The following is a 15,749-nucleotide window of genomic DNA, read 5'->3' on the forward strand; positions in this document are numbered from 1 at the left end:
CTGGTGGCTTGTCAATGTGGAGGGGGCCTGTCCCCATTGCACTAATACAGGTTAGGAATATTGGGTTTAATGATCTGCAAAATGAGGAGGCAGCGAGCTGACATTTACGAATGGTGCTGCATCCTTCTCTTCCCAGACGCCTGCTAATTTGTTGATATCCCAAACACCTCATAATGATGTGGTACAGTGGCAGCTTGCAAACAAGCATCCCGGGGCTGGGGGGCCTGCTGGCTGCCCTGCTCCTGGATACTCTGGACAGACTTGGCAGCACAAGAGCAGAGCTGTGGGCCAGGGACTCCCTGCGCTGAAGGCAGGACCAGCCCCTGATTCCCCACCGTGCACCCCACACACTGGAAGCGTCCCCCCACCTCCTCCCACCCCCTCGCCAGGGCAGCCAGAGGCTGCACCTCTGCTATGCCAGCTCCAAGTGGGAGAGAGGACAGGAGCAGGAGAAGGGCAGTGCAAAGGGGAGGTGGGATGTGACTGGAAGCTGGGGGACAGTGCAGGTGAAAGAGGGGACTTCTGCTTCAACAGCAGGGCACGGCTCAGTGTGAGCTCCACTGCTCTTTTTACTGAGATTGAACGGGATCCTGCTCTGCCTTCCTGAACCTGCTGGGATGTAGGGAGAGGCGTCCCACATGGTCCTGCGTGCAGGGCAGGGGCTGCGTCTCATCCCACCAGGGAAGGAGCCAGCTGGGGAGCTGGCTGGCATGGAGGATTCTCTGTTCCTGGTGCGCTGGCATGGAAGTGCTCCTGACCATCCCTTGTGCTGAGCTCTTTCCTGTCCAGCCCGCTGGGTTGGGAAGTGCTGCCCTGTGTCTTGCAGGCTGGCGTGGGCGAGTTCTATCCAGTGCCCTGTGTGGGAAGAGAATTGCAGCTCTGTCCCTAAGTGCCAAGAGAGGCACGATCCTGCCATGCTGGGTGAGGAGCATCACTCCACATCTCCCAAAGTGACTAGAGGGGCATTGCTCCATCTTCTGCGTCCATTCCCCGCAGAACTGCTTTGTGTCATGGTAGGCATGCAGCCTGCCCTGTGTCACTGCTTGTGCTCTGAGAGTGCTGCCCCAACCTGTGCAGGGTCACCTTGGGTACCTGTGTGGGATGTGGCCAGCCTGTCCCACTGCAGCTCTCCAGGGAGACACACTGGCCTAAGGTTTCATGCCACACCCCAGGGAGAAGCAGGGTGGCCTTGGGGAAGGAGGTGGGACGTGCCACTCCCTGGACTCCGTACAGTGGGGTCTCCAGGCTGGCCCCTTCTGCATCAATGTGGCATGTAGTCTGAGCTCTTCACAGAGCAGCACAGAGCCCTGCGCCCAGCTGTGTGCTAAAGCTAAGGTGTTTTTAGCCACCCTGATGTACCACTGATGCACCCAAAGCTGTGCTTCCTCCCACTGTGAGCAGAGAGAACGGTCCTGGCACCAGTTGTAAGGGCAGCACTCCTGGGACACCACTGCTTCCCTTCCTCACCATGCTGCTTCTCCTCTCCAACATCCTCTGCTGCTTCCCCAGGTGACCGTGACACATCCACCAGTCTGCTGGGCAGCTCAGCCCTAGGGCACCTTTGGGCAGCAGAGCCCTGTCTCACCCTAGCTTCTTGGTGGGGCTCTTCTCTTACCCTCTTCCTTTCGCTTTGTGCTGGTTCCTGGCAGCATGCACAGGCACATTTCTTGCCAGCCCTGTGGAGCTCATCTGCTGCCCTAAGGAGACGCTTCCTCCCAAGGCAGCTTGTTGGCAGTGGGGGCTGCTGGCCTCCCCCCTCTCTAGCCCAGCAGGCTGCTGCAGGGTAATGCCGTGAGGGCTAATCACCTTGCTGCAGCTGCTGCAGAAGTCCTCAAGCCACCTCAGCTTGGAGACTCAGTTGTGAGTCAGGTGTCTGAGTGCCGCACAGCCTGGGCCATCCCGGCTGCTGCGCAGTGCCCTCGCTAATTCTGCTCTCGTTTGGAGCACACATTGCTGGGCAGCGTTGGAGCTGGGTCACGGGGTTAACGCCCATTAGCAGAGCCGGCTTGCACTGAACTCTGCTCAGCGACTCTTCACGGAGCTCAGTCTTTAAAACATCATCAAAAAATCATCAAGAGAGAGACAAGCGCGTTCATTTCCGCTGCCCACTAATTCTAATGGAGCTGGCGTAATGGACTCCCACCAGCACTCCTGCAGGCAGCTGCAGGGCCAGGGAGATGGGCTCTGCCTTCTGGCCCTGGGATAGCCCCTCTACCCTGAGGCAGCTGGAAAGGGGTCCCCATTCCTGTAGGAGTGGCTTCCTCCAGGACCTTAGCCCTGTTGAGTCTGAGCTGGCAAGCTCTGGGGCTCTTCTGGCCACCAGGGAGGAGGCTGTGCCCTACACATGGTGCAGGGAAGGGCATTCTGCCAACTCTGCTTCAACAGAGGTAGTCTGAATCCTTCTGCCTAGGTCATCTCCTTTATGCCACCCTTTCATCTGGCCAGAAATGCCCCTGCCCCATCAGACAGCTGTTCCTTTCTCCCCAGAAAGGTCTGAGAAGGCCCCATACTTTCCCTCAAGCTATGACTTCAGTCTGATTCAACTTGTGTGGGCCCCGAGGGAGCTCGGGAACTCGCCCCAGACCGTCCAAGAAGCTGGGTCTGCACACTGTTCAAAGGCACTCCCAAGTCCTGGATTCCCTTCCCAGCTCTGCCAAACCCTGCATGCAAATCTGAGGGTGCGATCCCGCAGGTCCCCCCTGCTCTCCTGCCATAGCCATGCTGCGCTCAAGCCTCCAAAGAGGTCTGGCCTTGCAGTGCCGTCCTGTGTTGCTGCAGGGAAAGGGAGGCAGTGATTCTGCTTGGGAAAGAAGCCTTAGTGTGGAAGAAAAGCTGTTGCCTTTGTTAGCTCTTCCCAGGCTCTGCTGAGAGCAACAGGCCCTTTGTTAGGAGTAAAGCTGGAATCCATGAGGCACAAAGGAGGAAGGGGAATGGAGGCCCTGCAGCTTGCGAAGATGGTGCTGGAGCTTTGGTCTGGCTGGGACTGCTGCCAGGGCTGGGACTGGGCAGCCCCAGGGCTCCGGGATGCCCCTGAGCTGTGACAGTGGGATAGTCTGTCCAGGTGGGGCTGGAGCCTCAGAAGTCTTGCTGTTTGTCAGCGGACAGGTGTGGGCAGCCCAGCAGGGAGCCTGGCAGGAGGGAGCTGCCTGCCCTTCCTCTGTGAGCGTCCTGAGCTCACAGTGCACACACAGTACACACAGTGCCCCGAGCCCTGGCACAGCAACTGAGGCGGAGGGGCCGTGCCTTGGAGGAGCAGCAGCGTGCGAGCCTTGGGGCATGCAGGCGCTGCAGGCAGGCATTTGCAGCCTTGTCCCTCCTGGGAAGTACGCTGGTGCAGGAAGGCTTGGACTGGGATTCCTGTGTGCATGGGTGTTGGAGAGGTACGGAGCAAGCAAGAGAAAGGAACAAGGATGATGGAGTCATGCGAGCCCATGGCAAGGATCCTCAGCGTGTGCCAGGGACTGTGCCAACCTGCTTGCTGCTGTTTTAGTGGCAGCAGAAGCGGCTCAGCAGCATGGAGCACTTGAAGCGCATCCAGTACTTGCCAGGTCCAGGCAACTGGCCTGGACTCTGCAGCACACTGACAGCAGCCACAGGTGGCTCAGACCAAGGGTGGGAGAGATTTAAGGAGAATAGGGCCCATTCTATGTCACGATGCCCCAGGAGTGGCTTTGTTGGTGTCTGCTCCAACAGTGTGGCCCAATCTGAGATCTGGGAACTGCAGATGCTGCCTCAAGCACCTGGGCAGTTGCTGCCCCCAGGAAGAAGTGCTACTTCTTCCTTCCTGGCTGTTAATCCTTCGCCCTGGGCAGCAGTCGATGCTGCAGCTGTCAGGGGCTTGATCCTCGCTCTCTTGTAGCCTCCGCAGAGGTGGAAGGGGATGTCTCTCAGAACAGCTGGAGTGCTCAAGTCCCTGGACTGCAGGTCGCAGTGACAGGTTGGGGCGGTGGAAGAGGGGGGCAGCTGCTTGCTTGTGAGTGGGCTGGAGCTGAGCAGGGCCTGGGTAGTAGGTTCCCACATCGCCTGGCTGCTGGCTGCCATCAGTGGCTGGGTGCTCCCTGCCCATGCCCATGGTATGGCAGTGCTCACAGGGAGGATGGTGCTAGCTAGCCAAGAGGGCAGGGCTGTTAGCCTGGATGTTGTCTGGTTATTTCTTCTCCCAGTACTCAGAAATTACCAGCTGTGTGTTTTCCAAGAATCTTGTTTTTGAGCTGGGATTTGGTGTCCTTGGAGTCTCCACAGCAAACTTCCTTAGGGAAGGAGGCACGTTGACTGCAGGGAGCTCCCCAGAGCAGGGACCCTGGGGTCTGTTCTGCAGCTGAGAGCTGGAAATGGGCAAAGTGCTGCTGGGCGAGCTGGATGTCCCGGTTAGGCAAGTGCATCACAGTCCGGCAGCGTGACTGACTGCCTGCACCCTGCAGCCTTGTCCTCCTCCTGATGCCCCAGAGTTTCTCATTCCTAGCAGGAGAAAGGCAGTTGCAGGCATCTTTCCCCAGAAGAAGGATCCCGAGCTGATTCTAGGTGACTTGAGTGAAACAGCCTCCCCTTCCTATCTGGGAAAGGCAAGCCAATTGATACTTCACCTGGAGAGCCAGCCATCCTGGAGTCATTCAATCCTCCTAAGGGCCTGCTGGTGTGGAGAGCAAGCCTTGCATTCCTGCACCAGTCCATTTCATCAGTGCTGATGATCTCCAAGCCCCTGTGGCTACTCCTGGGATCTGTGCAGGACACACCATGGAGTGCTCTCAGCAGCAGCAAAGGGCAGGCATCTTTCCAGCCAGATGTCACTCACACTTTTAACCCCCATGACATGCAAGACCCTAAGCCTCCTGTGTGAGTGACACAACACTCTCCACCATGGCACAGTAGCCGGAGCAGCATTTTACCCTCAGTTTGTTCTGGGTTAAGTAGCTGGGTGTGATGGGAAAGAGAGCGGAGTGCCCGGTACTTGTTAACGTAGGTAGTGGTGCCTGTGGAGGAGGTGAGAGCCTGGAAAGAGCACTTGCAAGAGAGGAAGGGCTGTGCTCTCCCACCCCTCCCATCAGAGCTGTCTTCCCTTGAGGAGACTTCCCGTGGCTGCACCCACTTTCTGAGAGTGTTTGTGGACACAGCCCTGCTCAGCCGGGGCCAGGCAGAGCAGCAGCATCTGAGGTTGGCAGTGCCCTTGATGGGACCCGGCTGATGGCCTCTGCACCTGTTCGTTAGCTCTGCTGGGGTGCTGCAAGCTGCAGCACGTTCCTCAGTCACTGCCCTCCTGCTGCTTCCCACCGCAGTAAGGGAATCCTCCAGACACAGCTTGCTGGGGGAGCCAGGCAGAGGAGAGGACCCCCTCCAGACACCCTCTGCTTGCCTCCCCGCGTCTGCCCCAGCAGGCACGGACCCCACCAGGCTCGAGGCCAGCACGGCCCTACCTTGCTGCAGACCAGGCTGGGCCCCTCAGCCTCCTTGCTGTCTCTGGAGCTGTGCAGTTGACTCCCTGCTTTTAATAGAGAGCTGGGAAGGCACATTATGGAGATGAGGGTATTATTTGCATAACGCTAATTAGGTAATTACAAATCATTTTGCTATGAGCTGAAGCGTGTGCTGTGACATAACGTTTATTAGTCATTCCATTCAGGCCCCGCTTAGTTAAGTCATTTACTGCACTAACTACTGAAGTTGGCAATAAAAGGTAAATGCTGGTGCTTGGGTGCAAAGCTGAGGCCAGGCACCCCATGTAAACCTGCGGCCCAGGGGCCCACTTGGTGCAGCCCGCGGCAGGCCAGAGCGCAGCTCTGGCAGCCCGCACTGGGAGGGAGTTATGGCACTCAGAGCAGTAGCCTGACAAGCCCACGTCAGAGTGAGGAAAGCACATTTTAAGCCTTGGCTTTCAGCAGGCTCCTGGTTGTTTGGGGGCTGTTTTCTTAGGTCTGGGGGGCCTGAGGTGCTTTCACACATTTTCACCATCCCACATCTCTGCTGCTGGCTCAGCCACCCAGCGCAGAGGTACCTGTGCTCTGACACTCTCCCTGGAAACCCACCAGGCAGCCTGTGTTTGTAGGGATGCCAATGCTTCCATTTGTACCCAGCCTCTCAGTGCCTGGCAGCCTGAGCAGCCCTTGGGGCTCACCAAAAATATCTTCCCTGAAGATGGAAAGTCAGGAATTTGTCCCCATGTGTTTCACAGCCAGAGAAGTGCTTCGGCATTGAGGCTGTATCCTCTGGGGTTGCTTGCGGGGCGCAGATGCCGGTGCTGTGTGGAGGAGCGGCTGAGGTGCCTGAGAAGCAAGTTGCCTGGCCCTGGCTTCCCAGTTGCTTTGCCCTGCGTGCGTCCCTGCTGCTGCCCCTGCTGCCTCGTGGAAGCAGCTCCCCTTGGCCAGCTTCCATGAACCCCTGTGGCCACCAGCTTTGCAGGTTTGGGAGTCGGAGGCTGCCTGCCCAGCAGGGCACTGAGAGGTGGCAGGGCTGAGAATGGCATCACTCTTGCCTCTCCGTGCCTCCCGCCTCGGTCTCTGTGACTTAGTGCCGCTCTATGGGAAGACAGTGGCTGTGCCCCATCGTGTGGGTCTGTGGAGTGCCCAGGCACTGAGGTCTTGCCACGTGGGATCCCTACCCTGCTGCGCTCCTCAGCTGGCGATGATGCCCCTTCTTGATGCATGGGACTGTGAAGAGCTGCCTTCGAGCTCACCACGAGGACACTCTTTGCATCTCCTGGTTCAGCTTGCAGAGCCTTGTCCCTCTAAAGCCACTTGTCAGCAGGCACTGAGCACTCAGTGGGGGTGATGGGACTGTTGGGGGACACCAGCTCTGCAGAGAAGCTTATTTCACTGCTCAAGAGGTCAGCAGCTTCCTCCGAGGGTGGGACATTCAGGGCATGGAGAGCAGGGGGCAGGCAGCATCCAGGAGTGCTACAGCCTCTTGGGTTTCCCAGCCCAGGATGGTGGGGAGTGATGAGGCTGCTGATGTTTGGTGTGAAAGGAAGGGCCAGCCCACACTAGAGGAGCTGGAGCACAAGGAGCTGTGTGAACAGCAGGAGGGACTGGCTGGCGCAGAGCTCCAGTGCCTCCCTGCAGGCGCTCTCTGCCTGCTCTTCCCTGTCTCTCCTGCAGACCCCTGCTGCCAGCGGTCCTGCCCACACAGGGGCACAGCCATGGCCCACGGGGGTCTGTCTGTGTGCTCACGCCCTGCGAAGCCGGTAGACCTCCTCCTTCCCTGACACATGTCATGGCACACCTTTCTTTTCCAGAACCAGACGAGCCATTTGAGTTCATTATCGTGTCCCTAACGGGCCAGACATGGCTCTTTGAGGCCTCAACATCAGAGGAGCGAGAGCTTTGGGTCCAGGCCATCGAGAGCCAGATCTTGGCCAGCCTGCAGGGCTGTGAGAGCAGCAAAAATAAGGTAAGAGGCCTCAGCTGAGTTCTGCTTTGTTCCCTCCTCTCTGGCATCTGCTTTGCTGTGTCCATCGCTGCCTTAGCCTTCCCTCTCTGTCCAGGCTGGATCCCATCCTGATCCCTCTGCTCCCAGTCAGGGCTGAGTCCCATCCTTGGGGCTGTGCTGCACCCCTCCCCGGGTTTCCCGTCACCTCTCTGAGCTCCCTGTCCCCTCCCCAGCCTGGCTTGGGCCCCAGGAGCTCTCTGCATCCTGTAAGGGCTGAGTCCTGCACTGTCGGCCTCCTCCTTGGACAGCTCTGCCTTTCGCTCCGCTTCTGGCCCACCACCTCCTGCTCCTCCAGCACCCACCCAGCTACGGATCAGTCTTCCCTCAAGACCCTGTCCTTTGGGTCCCTGTGCTGGACACCCCTCCTGCAGCAGAGCCAGGGAGGGTCTGCGGGAGCCAGGTGGTGGCGGCCCCCCAGCAGGCTCCTGGGGTGGTGATGCGAGGGCGTGTGGCGGGGCGATTGCCTTGAGTAAGCGGGGACCCCGTGTGTTGTGTTTCAGGCTCGGCTGGGCAGCCAGAGCGACGCACAGGCCATGCAGGCTGTCCGCACTGCACGTGGGAACAGCTTCTGTGTGGACTGCGATGCACCGAGTAAGTGATGCTGTTGCACTGGGAGGGAAGGGGGGGTCACTCATCCAGGGAGGGGAGTGGTCTCCACCCCAGCCACCCCCTCTCTTACCCCAAAGAGACCTACTCTGGGAGCTGTCTCGTCCTCTCCCGCAGTCAGCCAGTTCTTGAGGTGTGGGGTACGGATCCACCTGCACACTGCTCTGTGACCCCTTGCTGACCAGCCTGGGTTCCCTCCCTCTCTGTGCTGCTGGGACACTGGGCTTGTAAGGGCTCTGGTGGGCAGGTGCCTGCAAATATGGGTCTCCTGGATCGTAGGAGAGAGGCTGGTGAGTCTGCGGTGGTATTAACTCTTCCCCTCTGATCTCACTGCCCTCAGATCCAGACTGGGCAAGCCTGAACCTGGGCTCCCTCATGTGCATTGAGTGCTCCGGGATCCACCGCAACCTGGGCACCCACCTGTCCCGTGTGCGCTCCTTGGACCTGGACGACTGGCCTAGTGAGCTTCTCATGGTCATGACAGCCATCGGCAACGCCCTGGCCAATGCTGTCTGGGAAGGAACAGTGGAAGGCTACTTCAAGCCCACCCCTGAGAGCAGTCGGTAAGGGGGATGGGGAACTGCAGAGGTGCTTCTCAGGCAACCACTCCAGGAGGCTTGTGGGCACCACAGGAGGTTGGAAGCAGCCATCCAGTCAGCTGAGCAGGAATCCTTGAGGTACTCCAGGGATCCTGCCTGCTCCCTGGGCACTGGACGCCCCCTGCCACTGTCCTGGTGGGCCAGCAGGTCTTCATGGCCAGCCATGGCCGTGCAGTGGCTGCTGGAGCCGTCGCTGGCTGCAAAGCAGAAGGGGTTAACAGAGATGGCTTGGCAGCGTTGTGCGGGTCTCAAGGGTGCATCCCTTTCAGGCCCTTGTCTGTCCCTATCGAAGCGACTCTCCTGTCACTCATCCCAACAAGAGCCCATTCTGCAGCTTATCAACGGATAAGAGCGGGTCAGGGGGCGGCAGGAGTGAGCATGCTCCACGCAGGGCATTGATGGCCGCCCGCCAGATGCAGATGGATAGAATGGCAGCAGATAGCGGCGGCACGGCACAGATCGATCCGCCGGCCCCGCAGCCCCAGGCGGGATGGACGCTGCCACAGCCTTTGTTTGTACCAGGCGAGACGGCAGCAGTGATAACATGCCTCCCGTGGCACTGGGCTGTCATGTGTGGCAGCTAACCTTTTCTTGCCGCTGGCCATGGCCCACACACAAGTATGGGATGGAGATAGTCCCCACACTGCCACATAATGGGCCCACAGGGGAGTGTAGGGTCACCAACATGGAGGTGCAGGTGTCCCTTTGCACAGTGGCAGGTGTGGGTCTGGGTGTGGGACGGTGCTGCTGCTGCACATGCATGTAAGTGCACAGCATATGTGGGTCTGGGTGTGGGACGGTGCTGCTGCTGCACATGCATGTAAGTGCACAGCATACGCAGAGAGTGAGACAAGTGCATGTTGGGTATGAGTCTGGAGCACCATGACAGAGCCCCAGTGACAGCCGTGGGTGTGGGGGGACACAGCAGGGGAAGTGTCTGCAGCAGGGGCTTACGCAAGGCGTGCCAAATGCTCACTGCTAACACGGGGCGCATTCAGGGTGGCAGTGCCAGCATGCGTGCCCCTTTGCATGTGGGGCCCAGGCAGGCTGGCCCACCTGTGACAGTGACAGTGTCCCATCTGGCAGGGAGGAGAAGGAGCGCTGGATCCGGGCCAAGTATGAGCAGAAGCTCTTCCTGGCTCCTCTGCCCCAGTCGGACATCCCGCTGGGGCAGCAGCTGCTGCGGGCTGTGGTAGAGGATGACCTGCGCCTTGTGGTGACACTCCTGGCCCATGGCACCAAGGAGGAAGTGAATGAGACCTACGGGGATGGAGATGGACGCACAGCACTGCATCTCTCCTGCGCCATGGCCAACGTAGTCTTCACGCAGCTGCTCATCTGGGTAAGGCAGGGCCCTGTAGGCTCCACCACAGTGCTTCTGGCCCTGCTCTGGTGCAGCACTGCCCCACTCCCAGGTCTCGCAACACCCCTCATCCATCCCCCGTCCCGTGGGCTCCCCCACATGCCTCCTAGCACTGCCCTTCCCACCCTCCCATCTCCCTTTCCCTGCCCACCCCAGTGCCACAGAGCCTCTCTGCCTCTGCCAGTGCTCTTGCTGTGCCACCCCCGTGCCCATGGGCTGCATGGCACCCGGGTGCCACTGACCGGCTGCTTTCTCTCCTGCACAGTACGGGGTAGACGTGAAAAGCCAGGATGCTCGGGGCCTGACCCCGCTGGCCTACGCCCGGCGAGCTGGCAGCCAGGAGTGCATCGACATCCTGCTGCAGCACGGATGCCCCAGCGACAGTGCCGTCACCACGCTGACCCCCAGCCTGCCCCGCCGCAACACCAATGCCAACAACAATGCCTGTACCGTGGTGCCAGCTGAGCTCGGCTCCAGCCCCAGTGCTGTCTAGCTCCTCACGGGCCCTGTGCTCGCAGCACAGATGCCTTCCAGGAGACCAGGGCCACAGGAGCGGGTCTGAGAGCAGCACAGCCAGGCCGTCCGCTGTGCTCAGCCCCCACCAAGACCCCTGTTCTGGCCGGGAGGAGGCGGGGACCCAGCAGCCTGCTCCTCTGCGCTGGTTCCTGTGGACTCCTGTCATGCAGCTGGGTTGGGGGGGAGTTGTGCAGACCCAGTGCTGTCAGCTTGTGGAGGAGCTCCCTCACAGTCACTGGGATGGGGGCTCTAGTACACCCCATTCTCACAACCGGTACAGGGGGAAGAGGCAAGTTCTCGGTGCGCCCCACCACACACATATAGATAATAGAGGAGCTGAAGGCAGTTCAGGTGTGTGGCCTTCCTCTGCTGGTACCGAGGAGGGCGATTGCTGCACCTGCTGTCCCCAACAATAGGGCAGTTTGGGCACTGCCGTCCTGCCCTCCCTCCTGTGTCGGCCTTGCTATGCACCCCTGGTGCACTGAGGAGGTGAGGGGCAGCAGAAGGTGCATGTTACTCCACTGCACCCCAGTGCTTCTCTCTGCTTCTGGCTGGTGCGGCGAGGGATCCGCTCGCTGGTACCACTCCCCATGTGCTGATGCAAAGGGAGCAGCTCTCCCACGCAGCCCCTGGGCAAAGGCCTCTCCAGCCTCCCTGGTGCCATAGAGGAGGAAGAGGATGATCACCCCAGGATCCCCAGCTGTGTCTGTCTGTCTGTAGAGTCACTGTCCTTCCAGGTTCAAGCCCCAAAGCCATACACAGTGTCTCCATCAGAGCATCCCTGCTGGCTCCCGCTGCTGCCCAGGTGGGGCTGGTCTCCGGCTGAGCAAGAGGAGAGAGACGAGCATCTCCCTTTGGTTTTGGGCCAAGCCTGCAGCTGAGTGCTGGAACCCCAAGGCTTTGGACGCTGCTGTGGAACGTCTCTGTCACTTGTGTATAAAATGTACATTGGAAATATTTATATGGACACTATGTATATACTGTTTCTTTGCCATGAGTTGCCCTGTGTGTGTTATCTGCAGCCAAGGAGATAAAGGCCAATAAAGCAACCCACCTCCTGTCAGGCCAGCTTTTCTGTGTGCTGCCTTTTGGGCCTCCAGTGCAGCCTCCAGTCTGCTGCTTGCCTGCCCTGTGAGGTTGGTGCATTTTCATCCCAGACTGACAAACGTTCGGCCCTTTCTCCTCCTGCTTGGGAGTTGGTAACAGCAGTCCTGTGCCGAACTGGGCATGGCAGACTGCTGGGATGGGGAGAGGAGATGTGTCAACTCCAGACACTGTGGGACAATCAAGGAACACAGCCTCGGTCAGAGGGATGCACGGCTGTGGCAGGATCAGAGGTGGGCACAGCAGAGGTGCGTGCTGCGCAAGGGATGTGCCAGGTCAGAAGTGCTGGGGCCAGCTGGGCCCTGTGCATGATACAGCGAGTTTGAAGCCGAGGGGGGGAAAGCAGAGATGGGCAGGGACTGGTGGGCTGTCCTGGGAGCAAGGTGCCCGGCTGGTTTGCTATGGCAAAAAGGTTGCTGCAGAAGACTGAGGGGTCATCTAGTCCCAAGGTGCAGACAGCCCCCCAGGCAGTGAAGGGAGCCAGGGGTCTCTGCTCTGTCATCCTTGACCCCACGTGCTTCTCCTGGCTTTTGGCAGAGCAAAGCCCCACTGCTGCTGATTTTCTGCTGGCTGTGCCCAAGGCCGTACCACGTGACACTTTGGGGGTCCAGTATCCCCTCTTGCCGTGCCTGGGTCCAGGCTCTGTGCTGCATTGGCACTGGGCACGGGGCTTGGTCTCCAAGCCTGTGTGGAGGTGCTACAAGGAAGGGAGGCACCAAGATGCCCTGCTCTGCCTCCGGCCCCCCACCTGTCACAGGTACTCCTCAGCAGCCCCCTTCAGACCTTGTTGCCTCCTCCCCATGCGCCTGCCATGGCAGAGGGCTGCCACACCAGTGGCTGCAGATGGTGGCCCCAGTCCCTTACATCATCCCTGTGTGCTAGCTGCGTGTGCCAGTATCGTGGTCCCCATCCAGGTCGTAGTCCTGGTCCCAGCCCTCCCCACCTGTGCCCATGTCTGCCCCCCATTCCCCATCCCCTCTCCCTCACGGTGCACATCGGTGCCCCCGCACTGGCACCGGCCCCAGCCTGGTGCTGGGTTTGGTTAATTTCCTGGCGACTGCATTAGCAGGAATGGAAGCCGAGGGACGGCAGCTCCTCTGGGGCCCATTAATCATCCCCCTCAGACAAGCTGCCTTGATTACAAGTGGCAAGAAATTCATTAGGGCTGCGGCTCTGACAACTTTTATCTGCGCGGCTGGATCTGACTCATTAGGCAGCCAAATTAAAGCCATGATGGGCCCTGATGAAATTCACTGCTTGTTTATCTTGTGCGATCTGATACATCTGCCCATACATCATCTCCCGTGCGGGATCCCGCCTGGCCCAGCCCCGGCGCCTCCCTTCCCATCCCAGCCCTGCCCTGACACGCTGGGGCACCCCCAGCCCACAGCGCAGCTGGGACCCAGCCCCGGGTCAGGGACTCCACTCGAGCCCCTCACCTGCCCCCACGCTCTGCCTTTGGGGTGGCCCCAGGGCTGATACTGGGGCAGCAGTCGTGCCCATAGGAGCCACGTGAGGAGAGCCCCGGGGCCACGTGGCCCCGAGCAGCCCCTCCTGGGCCACACAGTGCCCATGGGGTTGTGCAGACCCCTCAGGGCACCCACGGCCCTTGCCAGCTCCCAGCAGTGCGCAGCCTGTGGCAGCAAACCCAGGGCCCTGCTGTTCCCACATCTTGCGAATGGGTGCTGGGGGTCCAGGGGCTGCTCCTCTACCTGCGCCCAGGGAAGGGAGCGGCAGTGGCTTCCCCGTGGGCTCTGACGTGGTCCCGAAAAGCCAAGACAAAACCCTTCTTCTCCAGCCCATGAGCGGGCAGGCAAGGCCATCCGGGGCTGCTGGCATGGTGGCGGCCCTGGTTTCCTTAAGGGAAAATACCACCCCATACCAGCGTGCTGGGCACAGGTGGCCTCTGGGTTGCAGCCTACCATTCCCATCCCCAGTAAGAAGGTGTTGCATTGAACAAGCGTCCCTGTTAAGAAAAATGGCGTGCCCCGATCCAGCCATGAGGCCTGGCCCCAGCAGCACCCCCTCCCTGCCCCCCCTCCATGGTCCAGCACATCTTGGTGCCAAGGTGGCCCGCAAGGCTTCATCAGTCCCAGGCCAAGACAGGCTGGGGCAGGAGCTGCTGTGTCCGTGTTCAGGCTGGTGCCACAGAGGGCACAGGCTGACCCTCCACTCTGCTCTATGCCACAGGAGCATGCCGAGGCAGCAGCCGAGTGGGGCTGTACCTGCATGGCACAGCCCCTAGCAGCAGCAGCACCATGAGGGCCCTGCCACAGCCAACTAGCACCACTGAGCTGAAGCAGTGGCTGAAGTGGGGTGTGGGTGCTGCAGGGCTGGGGCATGGGATTCAGATTCATGTCATAAGCACATCCAGGGTGTGCAGCTCCAGGCTGGAAACGAGCTATGCCACAGATCAGTAACACTTCCCAGAGAGCCTGGGCACAGCAGACCACACCAGGACAAGCACCATTGGGCACAACTCGCAAACAAAGCCCTGTGGGCCCTCTTGCAGCCCTAGCTGAGCTGGCACAGCCTCCGGGGGGTTATGCAGGTGGGCAGCACCCATAGTGTCGGGCAGTACTACCCAGCCCTGAGGCAGCTGGGACCACACGCTGGGTACAGGCAGAGGTGCTTTTACAAGAGGTGGCCAGAGCAGGGATCATGCTACTGGGCTGCACTACCAATCAGCCCTGCCTCTTGAAAGAGAGGGCAGAGGTGAGCCATAAAGTCCCAGCTCCCTTGGCCTGGCTTGCCAAGATACAGCACCCATATGCTCCCCTACAGCACCTGCACCCTATGCCCATGCATGTCTTGGTACCTGGCTTGCCTGTCGGTGCAGAAGTCCACGGCACAGATCCTCGTAAAGTCTTCTGGGGGAAACTTCAGCCTGGCAGCTGAAGACACTGGTATGAGCTGGTAGGCTGTGCAGGGTCCAGCACAGGCAGGCAAGTGGGGCCCCCCTGCTTGGGAAGGGTTTCAGCCACCCTGGCTAGCTAGGGCTCATCAGGCACTGTGGTCTTGTGAAGTGCTTCATAACTTGCCAAGCACCTGGGCAAGCAGCAGCACAGCAGAGTGTGGCTACAGTCTCTCTCTCCTCCCAAGCCCCAATTCCAGCATGCCCATGATAACTTCTTCCAGGTCTTGGGTGATTTTTCCTTTGATCCTGGAGATGCACGCACCATGAGTGTGCACTGTGCTGTTGAGGCCATCATGACCAGACCAACTACTGAATCCCCACAGCATCTGCACCCTGAACTCCGCATGCTGCTGTAGAGGAACTGGAGGTTGGGAGGAGCTCATGACCTTTCCCAGGTCACAATGGGAGGGGAGGCTGTTTCTCTCCTGCCCAGGTCCAGTCAGAGCTCATTTCTTCCCACCTGGGTACAGGTTCATTGCATTGCAGATTCCTGCAGCAATGACACCCATGTCGCACTTCTGACCCAGGCCAGGAGCATGGTGCGCTGCTCCCTAAAGGCAGCCGCCAGCAGCATGGAATCCCCACAGGGCAGCACAAGCACCGTGAAGCATTCCTCTGCTCTGCCTCAAGTCTGCTAGTGCTGGGCTCAGTGGGCCCATTACAGCCAACACTACACACCAGCTTTGGAAAAAAAAGCCCAGTGTAATCTCCCAGGGAACTGCTCTGTGAGCCATTAGCAGATCAGCTAAGCATCTGAGCAAGTCCTGGAGAGGTTGACTAATGGAAAAACAGTAGCACCAGCACCATGGTGTGGCCCATCAAATCTTCATACAAGCCCACTGTTAGAGAATGCTGTGAACCAGCTTTGTTGCACTGAAAACCTTTTCCTGAGAAGGAAACACTGAGCGAATGACTACCCTGTGGGATGCCATCGCTATGCCTTTCCCAGCTCTTTAATAACCATTGTGCAGGTAAATGTGTGGGCAGGTCTGGGTAGAGAGAATTGTGTTGTAAAGGATGAAGCTGTCTTCATGAAGGCAAAATTAGTCTTGTTGTATGTATGTGTGTATATATATATGTGGATAAGCACATACATATAAATATATGTATAAATAAATGCATGCCTATGTATATACATACCTCTGTGTGTCTACAGTGCTATCTACCTTTCATTCTGTGTGTGCATGCACACATATGTGTGCATTGTTTGGCTATCCACATAAGA

At 59.1% G+C, this 15,749-nt stretch overlaps 1 protein-coding gene across 2 annotated transcripts in view; it reads left to right on the forward strand.

Moving 5' to 3' along the window:
• Positions 1 to 11,566, forward strand: part of AGAP3 (ArfGAP with GTPase domain, ankyrin repeat and PH domain 3) — a 148,521-nt gene extending 136,955 nt beyond the window's left edge. For both annotated transcript variants that reach the window (XM_056335789.1, XM_056335788.1), the window contains exons 14-18: positions 7,226 to 7,380; positions 7,920 to 8,010; positions 8,366 to 8,588; positions 9,711 to 9,966; positions 10,253 to 11,566. In XM_056335789.1, the coding sequence (XP_056191764.1) occupies positions 7,226 to 7,380; positions 7,920 to 8,010; positions 8,366 to 8,588; positions 9,711 to 9,966; positions 10,253 to 10,480 (953 nt within the window). In that variant the 3' untranslated portion in view covers positions 10,481 to 11,566. The remainder of the gene's footprint in view (positions 1 to 7,225; positions 7,381 to 7,919; positions 8,011 to 8,365; positions 8,589 to 9,710; positions 9,967 to 10,252) is intronic.
• Positions 11,567 to 15,749: the final 4,183 nt, after the last annotated feature.

Source organism: Falco biarmicus, chromosome 4 (genome assembly GCF_023638135.1).
Source record: "Falco biarmicus isolate bFalBia1 chromosome 4, bFalBia1.pri, whole genome shotgun sequence".
Taxonomy (NCBI): Eukaryota; Metazoa; Chordata; class Aves; order Falconiformes; family Falconidae; genus Falco; species Falco biarmicus.